At 44.0% G+C, this 21,036-nt stretch overlaps 1 protein-coding gene across 1 annotated transcript in view; it reads left to right on the forward strand.

Annotated features, from left to right (window-relative positions):
* Positions 1–21,036, forward strand: part of SPIDR (scaffold protein involved in DNA repair) — a 77,587-nt gene that overhangs the window by 2,931 nt on the left and 53,620 nt on the right. Inside the window, exons 3-7 of the mRNA XM_087825257.1 lie at positions 119–185; positions 2,050–2,127; positions 3,127–3,290; positions 16,849–17,099; positions 19,927–20,020. Of these exons, the coding sequence (XP_087681383.1) occupies positions 119–185; positions 2,050–2,127; positions 3,127–3,290; positions 16,849–17,099; positions 19,927–20,020 (654 nt within the window). The remainder of the gene's footprint in view (positions 1–118; positions 186–2,049; positions 2,128–3,126; positions 3,291–16,848; positions 17,100–19,926; positions 20,021–21,036) is intronic.

A 21,036-nucleotide genomic window follows, 5' to 3' on the forward strand; every position in this document is an offset into this window, starting at 1 on the left:
GGTGTAGTTAAGGTTTTGAATATTTTACAAAGTATTGTTGGTTTTTAGCCGTTGTCACGTAAATTACTGCGTTGTTGTTGTTACTGTCATGTTTATTGTTATTGTTATCTACCTACAGTCATCAACAGCTGAAAAGGAGACTGTTACAGAAAAGCCCCTGGAGTTGTTTGCAAGTCCCAAGAAAGGTAATGTGTTGTTGATTTCTTAACAGAAAAGGTGGTAGGGTAATATGTCCTTCCTTGACTTATTTGCTTTCTTTTAAAATGTTACTTATGTAGTTTGGATAGACTATATATTCATGATTAAAAAACATCCCAACAATGTAATAAGGTATTTTTTTGACAAATCTGTCACCTTTGTTACTACCTGCCCCATTTTTCCTGCCTCTTATGGTTAATTATTAAAATTTTTTGTGTGCCCTCACTGGGTTTACTGTTATCAACAGAGCCCAGTAGGTTAGCTCAGGCTCATAGCTCCAAGGTTTTTAAAAAAGTCTGATTTGCGAAATAAAATCATGATCTATAATTTTTATACTTCAGGCCATGAAATTCTTACCTGGTGAATTAGTTAGGGACGGCTTTTAGTTACAGATAGTGTGAAATTATAGTAGAGTGCTTGAAGAAATGGGGTTGAATTTATCTCCTGCAACAAGAAGCGCAGGGAGCCAGGCCCTTCCTGAGCCCTGCTGCCGTAGTGTGGGCTTGTCCCTGTCGTCATGAGGTGGAAGCTGAATTCTCCAGGCCCAGTTCTCGGGCAGGATGGAGGGTCTGAGGATTGTCTCCAAGTGAGCTTTTCACCTGGGGAGGAATTCCCTCTCCAGGACCTCTCGTTTGGCCAGAACCAAAGGGACTTCAGTGGAATTAAGGGTTTTTAAACACGTAATTTGCTACTCGTCTGAATTGGGGTTAGGCTGGGAAGAGGAAGGGCTGAGAGTCAGGCAGGTCACTGGCTCTGCTGCCACGCTCAGCTCTGCTGTGGGTGGGCAGGAAGAGGGGCATCTCTTTCTGCCCCTGGTATCCTGTGTCCTGCTGTGTGATCTTGGGAAAGCAAGCGAAACCTGCTGAGCCTCAGTTTTTAAATCTGGAAAATGGGGAAAAGAACGTGTGCCTCACTGAATTATTGTAAGCTAAGAAAAAGTAATAAAAATGCTTAACTCAAATACTTACACTTAGTAGGTCTCAGGTGATGGCAGCAATTGCTGTTTTGTCTGATGGCAGAAAGAACTATGTGAAAACCTGCTCAAGGTTCTGTAGGTGGGAAAACTGCAGACACTAAACACTTTAGGCTATGCTGTTGTTTCACTGACATTTAAGACGGTCCTTTTATGCAAATGAAAAAATGTCTCAAATTTTTAAAAATTCCTAAAATTCTGTATTTTAAAATAAACTGGCACACGTTCTTTTTATAATACCAGAACATTGTAATACCAATCTTCTAAAGGATCAGTAATTGAAAAAAATCTAAAAATAAAAAATATATATAGGTAGCTTGTCCCTGGCTAAACCCCTGATCCTGTCCCCAACGCCCCCTTTTCTCTGACTCTCCAGTGAGCTGACAGCAGCCTCATCTTGGCTCACTTCTTTTCCATGTTTCTAGAGAGCCAAAGCAGCCCTGTCTAGTCTCTCTCCTGTGGCGCTTCGTTTCACTGGCCCCAGCTTTAATAAATGTACTCTCAAAATAAAAATAAAAATGTAATGTAACTTATCTCTCTGGGGATAGAATTTTTCTATATCTTAATGGTATTAGTGTCAACACAATTATTTCAAGGGTTTTTTTTTTGTATTTTCATTTGTGCTCCTGTAATTTTTCTTGTCTTTTTGTAACTTACTTTAATCAGTTCTACTTCTTTTTGCACTATGGTTTTCATTGAAAGGCTCTTCCCTAGGTTGTACAGAGAACATTAGGCAGGAAGGTCTGACATGAGACACTGTCCCTACTCGCATCAGAAGTTGGTGTGTTTGTAGCTTTGTCAAAGCAACATGCCTTAAACTTCATTCTGATAACTACATCAGCTGAGTGTTTTTTATACATTTTCTTTTTCTCTAACAGAAACTACTACGTCTAAGAGTATCAGTGGGCTCACAGACATAACTTGGAGTTCCAGTGGGAGTGATCGGTCAGATAGAGGTAAACCACCTTTTAAATCAAAGAGACAACAGACACGGTTCTAGAATAGATAGGTTTTGTAACAGGAATATTTTATGTCCAGAAGATGGGACCAGTGAAGGTAAATTGATAATTTTGTAAGAAATCCAGTTTCTATTATACATTGGATTCCATATTGGAAAAAAGTTACGTTCCTTTTCTACGTTTCTTAGCCTTGATTATATATGATCTTCCTGAGTCCCAACCTCTAGGCTAAGCCTTTTAGAAACATTTTCTCATTTAATATTTCTCATAATAGTTCTAAGAGGTAGTAGGTCTTACCAGTAGCGTTTTTACAGTTAACAACTTAAGCTTGAACCTGTGAGAATTGGTTAGGGTTCCGCTTTGGATTTCTTTCACGACAAAGCCAGTCCTCTCAACTAACTCCTTAATGCCACACCCTTATTGCCTCCTTGTTAACCTGTTTTGGGTAAAAACTGTGACAGCTAATGTGTGGTAGAAGTATTACTACCGCTAAGTTTCTGTTCTGATAGCATTTTGTAAAATATTCTGCTTTTGACAGTTAAAATGGGGTTTCTCGGTCTTGGCATATTGCCATCTGCAGCCAGTAATTCTCTGGGAGGTGAGCTTTCCAGTGCATGGGGCGTGTTTAGCAGTATCTCTGGTTTCTGTTCACTAGGGGGCAGCAGTGTTCCCAGGCCCAGATGTGACAACTGAGAAAGTCTAGAGGTTGTCACATGTCCCTGATAGTACAATTCACCCCCATTTGGGAACCACAGACTTAAAATTATGTAAATCGTGCTGTTTTCCTTATTTTAAAATATATAGCTCACATAAGAGTGTATAAAAGTTTAATGCTTTCAGAATAAGCTTTGACTTCTTTCCATAAGAGAAGAGTAGGAACATACCTGTCACTATATTTTAATATATACTTAAGTTATTGAGCAACATGGATCTTCTTTACTGAGAATAGAAAATAGATTTAAGAAATAAAATTGAGTTTGAAATTGTATTTTCTAGATGAGCTACAGTTTGTCGACTGGGAGAGTGACAGCGACAGGGAAGACACCAGTGAACACGATGAATTTGAAGACGGCGAGAGTGCCGTGGAGATATCAGACTGCGCTTCCTATGCCGGCAGCCAGTCCTCCGCAGGTGAAGAGGGGGTGTCGGAGCTTCCCAAGGTGAGAATGAACTGTTTCAAACGCTTTTATTCTGTTTATGGCATTTGTCAATCTACCCTTCCTCAAGGATAGCAGCTGTTGACTCCTAGTGGTTTCTTTTGCACTTTATCTGCTTATCTCTAACATGCTTGTGATGTGGTTCTAAACAGGGATAAATACATTGTTGTTGTTGTTGTTAATCCTCACTGAGGATATTTTTTCCATTGTTTTTTGGAGAGAGTGGAAGGGAGGGTGGGGGGGAGAGATGCCCCAAGTGGTAAATACCTCCCCCCATCTCCCCCCCACACACACACACTCTGTGGCTGACTCTGTGTTTACCAGGGTCCGTGGGAAAGGGAGAAACCACAAACTTGAGCTACGGGCTGCTCTTTGGAAAAGAAAGCGCTTCCTGCCGCCAGTGTGGTGAGTGACACGAGCAGGAGAAGACGCAGAGGTTAAGATTTCTGCCACAAGAGGGAGCAAGAAGAGTGGAACATGACCCGCGATAAACCTGGAAAACCCCAGAGAAGCAGCACCCAGGAACTGCACCCCATCTAAAGATAGCCAGTAAAGATACTTCAGATGTGAAAGCAGCAATACAAAAACACAGGGAACTTAAAAAATCGAGGAAATGTGCCATTACGAAAAGATATCAATGATTCTCCAACCGAGCCCAAAGCAGTGCTGCGATCTAGCTGATACAGACGTCAAGAGAGCTGCATGGAGACCTTCAGCCAGCTACAGGGAAACACAGAAAGGCCGTTCGGCGAGATTAAGGAAAAGATACATGAAGACAGTGAACTTTTTACGTAATAGATACAAACCGTAAAGAAGGACCCAGTGGAGATTCTGGAGGTGAGGGAGTCAGAGAGGAGAGAGCGGGTGCAACAGAAAGAACCTGCGGTGGAGCAGAGGGCTGGGAGGCTGAGTAGGCGAGTCAAGGATAAGAGGTGACAGAAACACAGAGCAGAACAGAGGAGGGAGTGGGAGGGAGCGGAGAAAGCCTGTGTGGCTCTGGGACTCATTCAGAAGGGAAACCCATTGAATAATCTGGGCTCCGGAAGGAGAAGAAAAGGAAAGGGGGCAGGAAATTAAATAATAGCTGAAAACTTCCCAAGCTGGGGGGAAGACGTAGACATTCAAGTTCAGAAACTATAAGTCCAACGTACTATCTCAGTGCCAAAAGATCTTCTCCAAGATATATCATAAAACTATCAAAAGATATTAAGAAGGAATGCTAAAGGCAGCCGGGGGAGGGGGAAAGAATTGGGAGAATTAATATTGTGAAAGTGTCCATGCCGTCCAAAGCCACCTAGATGTAGCACAACCCGTCAGAAGTCTAACGGCATTCTTTACAGAAATAGAAAAAGGAATCCCAAAATTTGAATGGAACCACTAAAGACCTCAAATAGTCAAAGCAGCCCTGAGATGGAAGAACCAAGTCAGAGGCACCAGACTTCATGATTTCAAACTATTCTAAGAACCTGTAGTAATTAAGAAACTGTGGGATTAGCATAGAAATAGGCACACACCAGTGGAACAGAATAGAGAGCCCAGAATTCAGTCCCCTCAGATAAAGCCAACTCATATTCAGCAAAGGAGCCAAGAACACCCTTTGGGAAAGGACAGTTTCTTTCATGCAAAAATGTGAAACTGGACCCGCATCTCGTACCCCTCGCAAAAATTAACTCAGACTGGATCAGAAACTAACACCATAAACCTTGAGGAAAATGGGAGGTTCTCAGCATTGGTCTTGGCAGTTACTTCTTGGATAAGACACCCTAACATAAGTGCTGATGCTACAGTGGCAACTATATGACAGTATATAAATGTATCAAATCGACATGTATATCTTAAGTTTATACAATGTTCTATGTTAAATATATTTCAATAAAATAAGCATATATACAAGTGTTAAGAATATACTCACAGCCCTACAGCCTCAATTCTAGGTACTCAGCCAGATGACCTGAAACTTAGGTTCTCACAAAAACTTAACCATGAAACTCCTCAGCAGCCTCCCCGAGCTGGAATCAACCCAGATGCCCGTCAGCTGCTGAGTGGATGTGCCCACACGATGGATACTCTCTATTCCTTTTATAGAGAAGCAAACTGTTTACCATGCAACAGTGTGAGCAAATCCTAAGTTCCTTTTGCTAAGTGAGAGAAGACAGAACCAAGTATGTGACAGTTCTGTCATCGTGGGAAAACGGTGGTGGACAGTGATTGGGCTAAGGGATTAACTACGAAGGGGCAACATGAGCTTTTAGAGTAAGGGAACCTTTTTACATTCGTCACAACGTGCAGACCTGTAGTCCCCAGAGTGAATTTTGCTCTGTACACATGTAAATAAATCAGATTGTCAGAGGGACCCAAGTTGGAATACAGAACGTGAATGATAAAACTCCATGGAAGGGTTTGGAGAAAAAGGAGCTGAATTAAGTAACTTGGAAACATGGCTGCACTGGGAAGTAAAGAGAAAAGCTGTTTTAGCTAACGGTGAGAGCGAACTGTTGTACCAAGGACGGCGTTCTCGAGGCCTGGATTTCGGAGGGGCATGAAGGGGGACGGCAGAAACCAAAGGAAAAGACCCACGTTCTCTCTGAAAGAAGTTGTACGGACTCTTGGCCAAATTCCCTTTTACTTGCCTTCCATTTGCATCTTCCCTTGAAGATGAATTAACATAACCTGCATGGGAGTCAGTTCACACCTCCTATCTGTTCTAACTGCCCACCTGAGAGAACTGAGCTGTGGCCCCTTTTTCTCTCTCACTTTCCATGGAAGTGAGTCAGTACATGAATCCTCGCTTCACTTGCCGCCTCCCTGAAATGCCAGCTCAGGTGTGTGGGGATTTTCCAGGTACATTGTTAGAGGAGGTACAGGAGAGCGGCGGGGTGCGGGTTCACGGTGCCTGGGGAGCGCCTCCTGTGGTTGCCCAGGGGAGGCTTGAAAGCGCCCCAGATGCAGTGAGCAGTTCATACTCCATTCAGAGCAGGGATAAGTGAAAGTTACCCGAAATAAATATATCAAACACTAAAAATCAGCTAACATATAAATGTCTTTTATCATTATATTTAAAAATGGACTTAAAATCTTAGCTGAGATTCTTTTTAGTGTAGATTTCAACACCTTTTCTTGAGCCTGTGCCAAGAACACAGTGTTCTGTTAAGTCATCCGGTGACGGCGATTGCTGGCCTGCCGCCAACCAGGGCCAAGTTCACTCGGATGCGTCTCCGTGTGATTCTCAACTGCGTGAGGAGAGCTCCTCCTGTCTGCCTGTTAGGTGGGCCTGGAGAATTCGTTGTTTTAAAGCAAGATGATTCATACTTTCAAGGCTTCATACACAAAAAGTGCTTTAATGCCGATAGCCCCTTTCTTTCTGTTTACTGACTTTCCACTCCTGAGTGGGTGAAACACCCACTCCCCTCACCTCTCGGATGAGTATGTAGTGTGTACCCGATGGGCTCTGCTGTCTCATTTAACACCTTGCTGACCAGTCACAAGTGTACTCGTGTTTCCCATCCCAAAGGTCCTTGACTGGTCACGAGATAACTCCTGTCTGCACTTACGTTAATTTAATTTTAAGATTTGAACACACTGTAGAGTTTTGAAAGAGCCCTCTAGACTGTTTCCTTAGTTATCTTTGTTTAGGCTCAGATTATAAGAGGGGCAAGGTCATGTTTCACAAAAAATAGTAAAAAAAAAATCCCACTAGGGTGTGTAAAGTATGTTCTTCTAAGGGAAAACATAGTGAAACTCGATATGTATGTAAAACTTGTTTAGCATCATTACATGTAGATACATGTTATAATACATTGCACTCAAAAAAAAATTGAAAATAAAATATAAAAATAAATAAAATGTTAAAAAATATTAAAATATATGCAATATGTTTAATTTCAATGTATGGTAATATAAATATAAGCTATGACAAAATAAAGTACATGTAAGTGTATTCAGAAGCTTTCATTTAATATTCAAGTGCAGAAAAGTAGCTGGCCGCATGGGCAAGTCTTGGCTCGAAATAGGCGGTCAGCCTGGTATTTAAGACCATCTTCTGTTCCGCTAAAGAAAACACATATCCAGGAGGCAGTAGGTTCCATTCTAGTCAGGGCACATCCTGGGTTGTGGGCTCAATCCTCAGTAGGGGGTGGGCAGGAGGCAGCTGATCAGTGACTCTCTCACCGTTGGTGTTTCTAGCTCTCCCTTTCCCGTCCCCTCTTTGAAATCAATAAAGACATTAAAAAAAAATTATTTAAAAAAACAAAAGAGCTATAATGTAAACTTTCTTTGGGGGATTTTTCTGCCTGGATTCCATTGGTTGGGCTTGCAGTTAAGCTTGTGTAGAAGAAACTTTGTTTTTTAAACACTTAAATCTTCCTTTAGCAAAAATACTCCTTTATTGCATTTCCAAGGACCTCTGAACAATGTTAAATATTTCTAATATAGGTTGAATATGCATGACATTCCCAGCAAACCTTAGAGTGTTAAATGCTGGGAGGAGTGTACTTCTGCCTTTCTCCATCCTCAAGAGGCTCGTTGTAGTTGTTTGTTGAAAGTTGGATCTGGGTGTCACATCACCGCAGCACTCTGCTCTCACGGGGCCCTTTGCCGGAGCTCCCAGCGCCAGTGCCTCGTTTGCCGTGCTCCCCGGCAGGCCTGCAGGTTTCTTCAGGGCCAGGATTGTTATGAACGAGGCTAGTAGAGGCAAGACATGCAGATGGATAGTGGCAGGGATTTTTTTAAAAACTGGAGGCAATCTGGCTGGTGTGGCTCAGCGGTTGAGCATTGACCTATGAATCTGGAGGTCACGGTTCGATTCCCGGTCAGGGCACATGCCTGGGTTGCGGGCTCCATCCCCAGTCGGGGGCATGCAGGAGGCAGCCCATCAATGACTCTCATCCATTTCTCTCTCTCTCCCCCTCTCCTCCTCTTTCTAAAAATCAATAAAGATATATTTTAAAAAAGACTTGTACAGTAATGACAGCTGCTATTTAGTGGGTTCCTGCCTAACATGTAGGGGTGCTGCAGAATATATTTTCTCACTTGGTTTGCACAGTAACCCTGTTGGAATGGGCATTCCTGTCTGCGGCCTGTGGGATAACTTGGCTGTTCTCAGGTTAAAAACTGCCCAGCCTTACTCTGCTGGTAAAGGGTAGGTGAGAACTGGTCTCCGAATGAGTTCTTAAGAGAAGAGTCGTCTTGTGTTCGGCTTGTCAGTTTGAGTACTCATGGAAAAGGTTTTGGTTCTTAAGTCGGTCGGGTGGTAAGGAAGAGGGGGAGTGTTCATGCATCAGCCAGGCTCATAGAGGGGCACGCTGAGCCTTCTGGACCAGCTCGCTGCTGCTCCTGTTTCACTCAGATTCTTCGTCCAAATTTCTGGGCCTGGAGCACTTTGGTGTTTGGATCCGAGGGAGGGAAATGATTTCCCCATATTTCTATTTCTCAGCACCCACTCCCTCGCTACCTGTTAGAACTCGACGTGTTTATCTTGCCTCTGGGGGAGCCTGTCAGCGCTGCTCGGCGCAGTGTCGATCTGGTGCTTTTTCACGGTGTCCTGCTGGGCCATTGGGCACCTGCCTGGAGAGGACCAGGTGGAGGGGTGCAGAAGGCCAAGGGGAGGAGGGAATGTACTTCAGTCAAACCTCCTTTGTTTATCTTATTTTTATTCCCTTACTTTGCTTTGGATACGGGTTGATTTTTATTTTTTTTTGATTTATTTTTTATGTGGCGTGACAGAGCAAGATATCATTTATTTTCCTTACCATGTGATTTCTGGTTCTTTTTATTGAGCCGAAACTTCTATGAGGGAAAACTGAATGAGCCTCAAGCTAATTTTCATAAATGTTTGCTTCAGTTTTGTTTTCTACTTAGAAAGAAATTCGAAGTCTTGAATTTGGAGTTCTGAAAAAAAGTGGGGAAGAAAAAGGAGAGAAATTATGGGAAAGAAAGGAGAGGGGATCTCCCCTGTGTTGAGCATGGGGTGGTTTGAAGCTGCGCAGAGGTCAGTAAGTGATCCTGGAGAGCGTTCAGTGCGCAGAAGCTTGACTCAGGCGCCCACGGCACGGAGACAGCTGCGTGCCTTTGATGAGCGGTCGGGCGGGGAAGCTGGGCATTCGCAGTGGACCGCGCCTCAGCCAGGGAAGGTGACACGTGCCCTCGGGACAGCGGATGGGTCGCGGGAACGTCGGGCTCAGGGGAATGAGCCGTGTGATTTCACTCGTGCGATATAAAACCGAAAGCAGCAAACGAACAGATAAGACAAACAAAAACATAATTACAGACAGCAGCGTGGTGGTTACCAGACGGGAAGGGGTGGGAGGTAGGAAGGCTCACAGGGGTCAGGTGGAAGGAGGCCGACGGGTGGTGGACACAGGTGATGTCTGGGAACTGGCCGTGCAACTTAGATAATTTCATTAACCGTTGTTGCCCAGTGAACAATAAAATTAGAATATATATACAGTGGAACCTCTGTTCTGAGCTTAATTCATTCTGGAAGGCTGTTCAAGAAGCAGTTTTTTTGAAAAAGGAATTATTTTTTCCCATTAAAAATAATGTAAATTGAATTAATCCGTCCCAGACGCCATGTTGTCCTCACAACTCCCGTTTTCATTTTGCTGCTGCTTAGGACCCGTGGTGACTTCCTGCATGTGTTTAATAGTAAACAGCAGCCGGCCTCCTCGGGGGCCACCACCCTGGTGCTCCAGCCGCCCCCTGCCAGAGGAGGGGTGCCCCCGAGCCTCAGGCCCCGAGCGCTGGGACGAGGGCTTCTGCGGCGTGGGCTGGGGTCGGGCTGCTGCGGCTCCCGAGTGGGGCCACGGGCCGTGTGTTTGTTGGTAGCACGCTAGGGGGCCAGTGTGTGCAGGGGCAGAAAGGAGAGAGGGGCCGGGGGTCAGGCGAGGACGCCAGTGGTTCCAGTGAGCCTGTTTGAGAGACAGACAGAGTGCTTGGTAACGAAGAGGGGGCGACTTAGGATTTATCGATGTTTTAGTTTCAGTTCAGTTTGATGTCAAAGAGATCACAGAGGTAAACACAAAATAACCACGCTAAGGCTGAGACTCTGGAGTGCTGGCTGCCTGGTGGTCGGAGAAAGGGTCCCTCTGAAGGTGGATGTTGCTAGTTGCGGCGTACCATATGAGCTTGAGTGAGATACTCGGATACAGACGTGTCTCAGTCATTTGTAAAGATGAGTGGATTAAGGATAAGAGGGCTGGGGGCGTAGATTTGAGAGTAGTCTATAATTTTTTGGTTATTGCAGTGTCAGGATTGAAAAATAAAATTACTATATTGAGAAAACCCACGGACTCTATTTGTAATTAATGCCATAAAATTGTTTCTTGATGCCAAGTATTATTTTTGTTATTGGAGAAATGTGTGGATGGTCTTTCTCCATTGCTCGTGGAAGTGGGGTCCATACAGTATCTTGAGAAGAGGGATTCTCTGAGATTCGCACAGGAGGACGAGTGAGTTTTATTTGCCTGGAATTAATCTCACGTTTGCACAGTCCCATGTTACTTAATCCAGTTGAAAGATGTGCATTGGGGGATTCAGTAGAGCTAAAAGCAAAGCCAGTGTCCAGAGTTTCTGTTCCATAGGGGGGCTGGGTCCAGTGCAGCATCAGGCTAGTTGCAGTCCATCAGTCTGTTGTGTGGGGTCCACACGGCCGTGGGCCCTGTGGGCAAATGCAGGCACGTGAGGGCCCTGCAAGCCAGAGAGATCCGAGAGTGAGAACTTGTTCAGGAGATTAAATATCTCCAGTTTCAATCCCTTGCAGTGGCGACGCCTGTCCTGGCCTGTGACCTGCTCCTAGGTGTGCCTGACAGACAGGGGCCTTCCGTTTCGCCCAGACCTTACTGGGCTTGCGTCTCTGTCTCTTCTCCCCCGTCCGGTGGCTCCCAGGGGAGTGTTGAGCTGCAGCTTCCTTCCCTCTGCTCCTTTCCAGTTACTCATAACTAGGTTAAATGACAATGGTTTCATTTTGATGCCACGTTTTTGTGTTTTCTTGATAAATTGTGGCAGATGGAATTCTAAATTGACTCCCAGCACCCTCACTCCCTGCTGGACCCTGCATAATACCTGATAATATCTAGAGACTTAAAGCGTTTGAGGGATGAATTTGTGTATGAAGAGTGCATTGCAGGACGTCGTGAAATGAAGACAATCTGACCAGGATTCTCTGGAGTGTAGGAAGGTACAGATGAGGAAGTGTTTTTCCTCTGTCCCTTTCAGCTGTTACCGTCATTACATGTTTTGCACAAAAGCTTTCTGCAAGGAATAGAGGGGAGAGGCAGCTCCTAACTGGAGGATGGTTCACGTTGACATGATTTGACCTTTGGGTGCGAGCTTGACCCCAGCCTGCATTGGCAGAGTTTCCAATTTATGACCCAAGTACCCTGCTTAGTATTTCAACCGTATTTGAGACTCCTCGGTATTTTCTTGTTCTTAGGACACCTGACTCCCTGGACTTCCCCTTCGTCTCAGAAACTGCAGTTTCCTCTGCAGGACCACTTCCTGCTGAGCCCCTCTCCCCGGCCACTTCTGTCTTGGATGCCCCGTGTGTTTACCTAAAGCCATAAGTGCGTTGCAACATGGGGCCATTTCACCATCCCGTGAATTGAGAAAGTCTAGCAGGAAGTCACGAGTTGACAGCTCCAAACACAGGCCTCACGTTTCTTGGTTGCTGTGTCACGATAGGCAGTTGGTGTTTTTAATGGCAGTTAGGAAGGGGACACTTCGTAGAAAAACTTCTTTTGTGGGGATACATTTGAGTCTAATAATCTGGAGACCAAAGTACATGTGGAAAAAAGCATTTTCACTATAGTCTAAAAAAGATGCTGTGGTCCATCCGGTGCTGTTTTCCCTTGTGGTCATGTTAAGTTCATTCATTGCCAACAGTGACTTTTTTGGTTTGTCTATTTGTTTTTGTTTTTAAGATGTTTTGTGTTCTTTTACCCCCTCACCCCCTTTTAGAGATGGAAATATATCTCCGTTTGTTTTATCTCCCATTCTCTCCTGTGTTCTGCACTGCAAATCTGTTCTATACTGTTGACCTCATCTTTTCTGTGCGTGAGCTCATATCATGATGATTATCTCCTGAAAAGATGGTTCCCTGGACATAACAATAGGTCAGAGCAGGTCAGCGGTGTCTGTAAATGTTTGTCGTCTCCAGGAGGGTCTTGTTATGTGGGGGACACCTCATGCGGACAGAAACCCGTCTGCTCCCCTCCCGAAGCAAAAGGGCCTTCTTCGCGCCTCCCCCGCAGCTGTAGCAGTGGGGCAACTGCATTCCCCTTCCTGCTGTGCAGACCAGCAGTTGCCCCCGGGGCTCCCAGCATGGAAAGGAGTGGTGTCTTCAATAAAAACAAAGCCTGGCTAATAACCAGAAACAACCTGTGTCTTGCCTCTGGTTTCATTTGCACAAATAAATATTCATTTTTAGAACACGCTGTCATTTTGCTTTCCCCTGTTAATTTTGGGTCCCAGTTAGGAGTGTAGGTTGAGCTGGATGGCCCTTCAGCCCCCAGCGGCCCGGGCACGAGGCGTGCTGCAGAGAGGCTCGGGCTGTGTCTTTCTCTGAACGTGTCTTTGTTTTTTTAAATATATATATATTTTTATTGATTTCATAGGAAGGGAGAGGGGGAGAGAGAGAGAAACATCCATGATGAGAGAGTCGTTGATCAGCCGCCTCCTGCACGCCCCTGACGGGATCAAGCCTGCAACCCGGGCCTGTGCCCTCACCGGGAATCGAACCATGATCTATCTCCTGGATCCTAGGTCGAAGCTCAGTCGTTGAGCCACACCAGCCAGGCTCTGAACATGTTTTGAAACAGAGAGAATGGCCAGACCGGCTTTTTCACAGACGACATCCGTATTCTACGCCACGCAGTTTTCCTTGGAGAAAGCGGTGCTTTTCTCTCGCGCCCGCCCGTCCCGGTCGCCGGCCGCGGGGACCCGGCCCTGGGCAGGTCGCCGTGGGCTCCTGGCCTCCCGCATGCTCTGCTCTTCTCTTCGGGGCCCAGCTGCTGCCTGGTGAGCTCTGAGCCAGGGGTTCCCTGTGATTCCTCCCTTTCCCGCCTCTTACGGCGCCTTTGCCAGGGCAGCTCCTCTCTCCCGGCTCCGCGCAGGGGCGCTGGCCGGTAGCAGGCGTCGGTGGAACTGGAGATCGGTGCTCCTCGGGCTCACCTGAGGCTGGAAATGTGTTGAGTAGGACCAGGCAGGCCAGGTGGCTTACAGAGGCGTAACCACGGGTGTGGCTTGTTAAACCTGTTTACCTCCGAAAAGGTGGGTGGTTTTGTTTTTTTTCTTCAATGTGTGAGAAAATCTATGGCTCTAATAGAAAATCTGTAGCCATCTGATTTTCACGAATAACATTTCAGTCACAAAAAGCACATGAAATCAACAGTGAAAGTATGTTTCCTATCAGCAGTTTAAGACTGTTGTCGAGAATTGTGTTGTTTTTATTGATTTTTAATCCCTGTAGAAAGTAAAGTTCTGTGAGCAGCTGGGGTCTGATGTACTCTCCGAACCTCGTGGTTTTCCTGCCCTTTCCCAGCCAGGGCAGCGCTTGGTGAACAGCCAGGGACGGGCCCCGTTCCTGAAGGGGGTGTGAGTGGTGATTCCGTGGCGTTTAAAGACTGTGTGAATAATTACTTTGGTATCCTGCCCCCCACTGCATCCGTCGCAGCTACAGCGATTCTTGATACATGCATAGCAGGCCCTTAATTGATTTGTTAGTAAATTCCATTTTAGAATTGGAAGTGGACATGAAGGCACCTGCTGATCGCTTTGTCGGCTACCAGCACTCATTCCCCTTCATTTTTTTTTTTTTTAAAATACATCTTCATTGATTTCAGAGAGAGGAAAGGAGAGGGAGAGACAGATAGAAACATCGATGATGAGAGAGTCATTGATCGAGCCCGCAGCCCGGGCACGTGCCCCGACCGGGAATCGAACCCCGATCACCTGGATCCCAGGTCGACGCTCAGCCACTGCGCCACGCCTGGCTGGGCCCCTTCATTTTCTTTAACACTCACCCGAGGACATGTTCTTTCTCGGTTGCTTTCCAGAGAGAGTGGAGAGGGAGAGAAACATGGATGTGACAGACACACATAGATGGGTCGCCTCCCACAGATGCCCCGACTGCGCTGGGGTTCGAGCCCGCAACCAAGGTACATGCCCTTGATCAGAGTCGAACCTGGGACCCTTTAGTCCAGGGGCCGATACTCTAACCACTGGGAAAAACTGTCCCGGGCTCATTCCCCTTAATTTTTAAGATCTGTCTTCGTTTGGTTATTTGACCTGCCACACCTGCCATGATGTATCTTTGGTAGGATTTTTTTTAAAAATACGTCTTTATTGATTTCAGAGAGAGGAAGGGAGAGGGGGAGAGAGAAATATCAGTGGTAAGCAAGTCATTGATGGGCTGCCTCCTGCACACCCCCTACTGGGGATTGATCCCACAACCCAGGCATATGCCCTGACCGGGAATCGAACTGCGACCTCCTGGATCCTAGATCGATGCTCAACCACTGAGCCAGGCCGGCCCGGCTTTGGTAGGATTTTTGCTATTGTCCCCACCTTCCAACCTCTTTGGATTTAAACGTTTCTAAGCAGGCAGGGCCTTGTAATTCTCTTGTTCTTTCCTTAAAATGCCACTGACCTCGTTAGTAGTGTGACTTTGAGAAAGGGAGGCTGAACCCATAGTTAACATGGTGAATTCAGCCCAGCCTGGCCCTTAGTGATCTCAGAAGATCCTACAGGGCAGGTCTCGGCCTCGTCGGTAATTGGATGGGAAGCCTCAGGGCAGGAACCAGTGTGCTGTGGGATGTGGCCTGGGGAGGCAGGCCTGGCCCGGGAGCCAGGGCACAGCCAGCACCTGGCCGCGCAGCACATGTGTGTTCACTGAGGCACCCACCGTCTCACCCTGGCTGCAACCAAGGTCTTGAGACTTGTTTCTGCATGAAATGTGAGTCCAGTGAGCTGTTTTGTGTCTTATAATTGTCTATTCCAAGGAGTGATTTTAGTTTGCTTTTTTTTTTTTACCATCTGGGTAAGTATTTAGTTACAAAGGTGTGACTTAAAAATAAGGAAGTGGCCCTGACCGGTTTGGCTCAGTGGTTAGAGTGTTGGCCTGCGGACCGAAGGGTCTCGGGTTCGATTCCAGGTCAAGGGCACGCACCTGGATTGCAAGCTCAATCCCTGGCCCTGGTCGGGGCCCCTGTGGGAGGCAACCAATCGATGTGTCTCTCTCCAATCGATGTGTCTCTCTCACATCCATGTCTCTCTCTCTCTCCCACTCTCTCTCTCTCTCCCTCTCTCTCCTCCCTCCACTCCACTCCAAGAAGAGTCAACGGAAAAAATATCCTCAGGTGAGGATTAATAAACAGAAAGTAATTATCTCTCTCACTAGAAACATGAGGAAAGTATATAAATACAGCTTATTTATACACTTTTTGGAGGCTCGGAGAGACAACAAACAAGTGCAAAGATGACAACCCTCTAAATAATCATGGAATGCAAATTTAAACAGGAATGAAATGCCATTTCATACCTGTCAGGTAAAAATTTAAAAGTGTAAAAAGACTGCTATAGACTGAATTGTGTCCCATCCACCCCCACTCCAAATCCGTGTGTTGAAGTCCAAACTCTCAGTGTGATAGTATTTGGGGATGGAGCCTTTGGGAAATGAATAGAGGTTGGGCCTCCTTGATGGGATTATTGACCTTATAAGAAGAGAGACGAGGGAGATCTCTCTCTGTCTCTCTCTCTGTCTCGTCTCTGTCTCTCTTTTGGACACAACAAGAAAGTGGCCATCTATGAGCCAGAGAGCTCTCACGAGGAACTGAGTTGACTGGCACCTTGATCTTGGACTTCCATCCTCCACAGAAATAACTGTCTGCTATTTAAGCCACCTAGTCTATGATTTTTTGTTATGGCAACTGGAGCAGACAACAGGCAGAAATTGGTTCTGAGAAGTGGGGTACTGCTGTAACAAATACCTTAAAATGACGTGGCTTTGGAACTGAGTAATGGGTAGAGGCTGGAAGAGTTTTCACGTGCATGGGAGCAAAAGCTGGGATGGCCATGAAGAGCTTGCAAATAAAAGAAATAATATTTTGATATATTTGGTTAAGTAAAATATGTTGTTATATTTCATTTCACCTCTTTTTATTTTCTTAATTTGGCTGCTATAAAATTTAAAGTTACATATGTTTCTTGCATTGGCAGCACTGAAATAGAGCTACATGTGTGCACATAAATAAATGTGAAAAACACTATCAATGAAAAACGTAGGTCATTCAGAGTTGTGTTGAGATGACACCATAATTTTATATAAAGTTTAAAAACTTACAAAGTAATACTGTACAATATTTGTGTGTGTGTGGTTAAAAAAATAAAAACAGGATGTGGTTCAGGAGAGAGTTTACCCCTAGGAAGGAGGAACATGGGAATAGGAAGAGATACGGGAAATTTCAACTGCATCATTAAAAAGATACTAAAGAAAATTTGCATCATGTATAAATATGTACTTGAATAAAGAGTTCTTCAAATTTAATTGCATTTCTCTTAATTTTTTCAGACAAGTTCTACCGAAATTTTGGAGTATTCATCAGATAGTGAAAGCGGAGATGACTCAGAGAATGTCCTGTTCATTGATCCAGAATCCTCTCACAAATACCACACGGACTTTGGATCAGATGGAAGACAGGTTATGGAAAGACGGATAAACCCGGGGGCGAAATCTACAGATAACATTTTGTATACGCCCCAGAAACAGACAAAGTTGCCCAGGACTCCTGAAAATTCAGCAAATAAGAAACAGCTTTCAAGGTTAAATTACACTTTTTAAAATATTTTTTAAAGCTTTCCTCTTTCTTTAACAACCCAAATACCTAAAATGTTCATTTAAAAATGCTTCCTTATTTACTTGGGAAGGACAGTTGAGAGAATGGAATTGTGATTTCTATAAGTAATTATGGAAGTCTTAAGTTCTTGAGGTGCTTTATGGAATTGCTCCTGCAGGTTGAGCTTTCAGTTTCAGTCCTAGCTAGTTTATGTGACTGTTTTCCTTAATGGAGATTGGCTGTTTGGGTTTATCAAATTTTATTGAGCATCAGTGTTTCAGGTGATGTCTTAGACAATTAAGACAAGTAAGTGACCGTTTTCAAGTAACTCATAGTCTAAAGAGGGAAAAAGTATAGACTGTTCAGACTAAGGGTCTCTTTGTGTTTTAAATTAGAACAAAACAATAAAGCCAAAAGCCCAGTGAAGGTGAGAAGGCAAATTTGTGGAAAGCAGTGCCACAAAAGAAAACTTAGCAGAGAGTTTCAAGGAAAAAGGATTTTCACTAGAAAGAATAAATGTAGCAGTGAAGAGCACGGTTTTGGAACCTGTTTAGGATATGTCTACATCAAGACGTGGCAAGATCGATGATGCACACTGAGGCTCCAGTGGTAATGTTAGTGGGCTGGTAGGAAAGAAGCCAGGGACCAGGGCTCAAGGAGTGCCCCAAACTCAAGGAGTGGAGATGCGTCATAATTAAAATGCCAGAGTATAAAAAAGGAGGGAATCTTAAAAGCAGCAAGAGAAAGGCAGTTAGTTACCTACAAGGAAGCTCCCATAAGACTGTCAGCTGATCTCTGAACAGGCTAGAAGGGACTGGCATAAAATATTCAAAGTGATTAAATGCAAGGATCTACAATCAAGACTATTCTGCACAGCAAGTGTATTATTTAAAAATGTAGGAGAAATAAGGAGTTTTCCAGACAAGAAAAAGCTAAACCAGTACTACAAGAAATGCAAAAGAGGCTGCTTTTTCATGCCTCTGCCCTTCCTGCCAGTCTCACTGTGGCTTCTTCTGTAAATCCTTGGTTATAAGACTCCTGTTCAGCTAGTCTTCAGTTGGTTGTTCAGGTTGACTGTTCTGTATTTTATTTGCAATTCCACATTGGTTCTGGGAGGAGGTGAGTGTAACATCCACCTAGTCTGCCACCATCTTGGATCTCTGACTTTTTTTTTTTTTAATACTAACAGATTTTTATTAAAATGATGACTGTTGATTAGAAATCATGGTGTTTACATTCCCAAGTTCCGGTTCATAGGAATTTCCTGCAGGAATTCCCTGGGCAGCTGGGAGCAGAGGCATTGTGTGAGGCACGGGGCAGCTCCTAATGACGGAAACCAGGTGCCAAGTGCTGGCTCTGCCGTGGGGCTCCAGACACTCCCACAGGCAGAGCGCGGTTCTTCATGCAGGCTTAGTCTCGCTTTTGCCCTGCAGCTCCTGCAGTGTATGTGTGAGATACAGGACTTGAGCCACATCCTCTCAGATTGTATTTTTGTCTTTTTTCTCCTCTCGAGTCATAGGTTTGAAAAAAGACACCATTTGAGAAATAATTGTCTAGATCATTGTGCAGAGAGCACAGTGATTTGTCTGTTGTTTATTAAGAGTACCTTTGTAAGCAGTGCTCTTTGAGCAGAAGGTATGTTATTGAGGCTAAGCTTGTGAACTCTCGGGCCAGCTGTCTGTCTGTGCCTGTAACTGCTGCACGTCAGATGTCTCCCCTTGTACGGTGCTTGATGCCTCGGGCCTCAGTTTACCGCCTGTAGAATGAGGGTAAGAGCAGTGCCTGCTTGGATAGTGGTGTTTGGGGGGAGTGTACGTGGATTACTTCACATAAGCTGATGTGTAGAGGTTCACGTAGGTTAAGTAGAAGCAGACATACGTAAAGTACAGGTTCTTTGGCATGTTTGTGATTATGAAAATTTTTTTTAAATTTGCTGTTACATATTGCAAATATTTAACACATTCAGAAACAATTAGTGCTTGTAGGAAAACAAAGTAGGTAGTGGTAATATATATAACGTGTATTAACAAAGATCTTCAAATCATTGTGGAAAGAGTATAGGGTGGAAGTAGAAATCATTTTTAAAACTTAGTAACACTAATGAAAAACATTTCTTAAATGCCAGGCAATGGGGTAAGTCCTTTCTGGTTTCAACAACCGTTTCCTCATCTTGCTGATTACGTAATATTGGTGAATTTCATTATCCTCTCTTTAAAGTCTGATAGATCATGTATGGGGTGGATGTTGATATCATTCTTCTTACCTCAAAGGGATATTATTAAAATAAAAAGATAATTTAGTGAGATGATCAATGAATTGGTTCGTAGTCATATAAAACGTTGCTATGTTGTGTGTAGTCATAATACTAATTAGCACCTAATCTCTATTTGTCTTGAGATCATAGCTGTGTTAAGAACTGCTGACTTCTCTGAATCAAAAATGTACACGTAATATATGTTTATATGCATTTAAACATGTATATCAGTGTACATGTAATATATATTTATATGTACTTAAAGAGGCATTGGTACTTGTTTGAGGAATACGTAAACTAAGAAAGAATGGCAGGAAGTCAGACTGATCTGAGAGGAGCCCATATCTTTAAGAATTAGAAAACAGCTTTCCTGAAATCTTTAAGAAGTGGGTTACTGACCTAGGAGGAATGGGCCTTTAGGAAAATAATGTAATGTCAAATAAGTTAAAATTTAAGTGTTTCATCTGTTTGTCTGTGGTTGGAGGGTAAAAAAAAAAAAGTAAATGTAACTATCCTGAAGCTTTTAAGTAAACTTAACATGTTATAACTCATTAAACAGAGGCGGGCTTGCAGAAAGACTCAATGGACTGCAGAATCGAGAGAGATCTGCCATTTCTTTGTGGAGACATCAGTGTGTTTCTTACCAAAAGACACTTTCAGGTAAGGATTGCACTGGCATCTGAGATTGTGGGTAAAAAATATGGTAGTTAAAAATATTTCCACATTAAAATATGTGAAGTCGATCATTACTGTTTTCATGACTTTATTTTTCTCTGGGTGTTGTATAGGTTTCAGAAATTGTTCCAAAAAATGAATCCATTCATCTCATGTCTTAATGATTCTTCCCCAGAGCTTCTCACATAGTTCAGCAGAAGTCCGGTCCTTAAAGATCTGACTTGGGGCATTCTGTCTTAGACCTTGCACTTGCCACGTCTAAGCCAGGAACTTTCAGACTTCTCTGACTGCGACCCATAGTAAGAAATACATCTTACATCATCTCCTGATTCACACAACATATACACACACACCCCTGAAACTAATAGGTCATACACAACCCTAACCTTAGTGTGGGTGATACACTCGGCATCCTTTTTTATTCTTGCCATATCCCTAGTTCTGTTAAATGGATGCAGGTCTTTCTAACGATTGGCAATGTGCAGTTCAAAAGTTGCTACTGCAAGCTAGTGACTGCAGCACTTGTTTCTTAACAAATTTTTTGATATTTAAAATATTTCACACACCAAGAAAAGCTCGCTGTCCTATGAGACAGTGTTCTATTTCATGGTTACTTCCTGGGCGGTCTCTCCATCTGGACCGGGGGAAGAGGTAAGTGGGCAGGGTCCTCTATCCTACATCTACTATTAATAGTTGTCTCTTCAAAGAAGGACACTGAATTACTATTGTATATTAGTACAAGATATGAAAGCCAACCTGAGTGACCATAAGTGGGTGATTGGATAAAGAAGGGATACATATATGCAATGGAATATTACTCAGTCTTAAAGAGGAATTAAATCTTGCCATTTGCAACAACATGGATGGACCTAGGGACATTATGCTAAGTGAAATAAGGCAGACAGAAAGACAAATACTATATGCTTTCATTTATATGTGGGATCTAAGAAACAAAATAAAACAGACACAAACTCATTGATACAGAGAAAAAACT

The sequence above is a fragment of the Miniopterus natalensis genome, chromosome 16 (genome assembly GCF_054644295.1).
Source record: "Miniopterus natalensis isolate mMinNat1 chromosome 16, mMinNat1.hap1, whole genome shotgun sequence".
Taxonomy (NCBI): Eukaryota; Metazoa; Chordata; class Mammalia; order Chiroptera; family Miniopteridae; genus Miniopterus; species Miniopterus natalensis.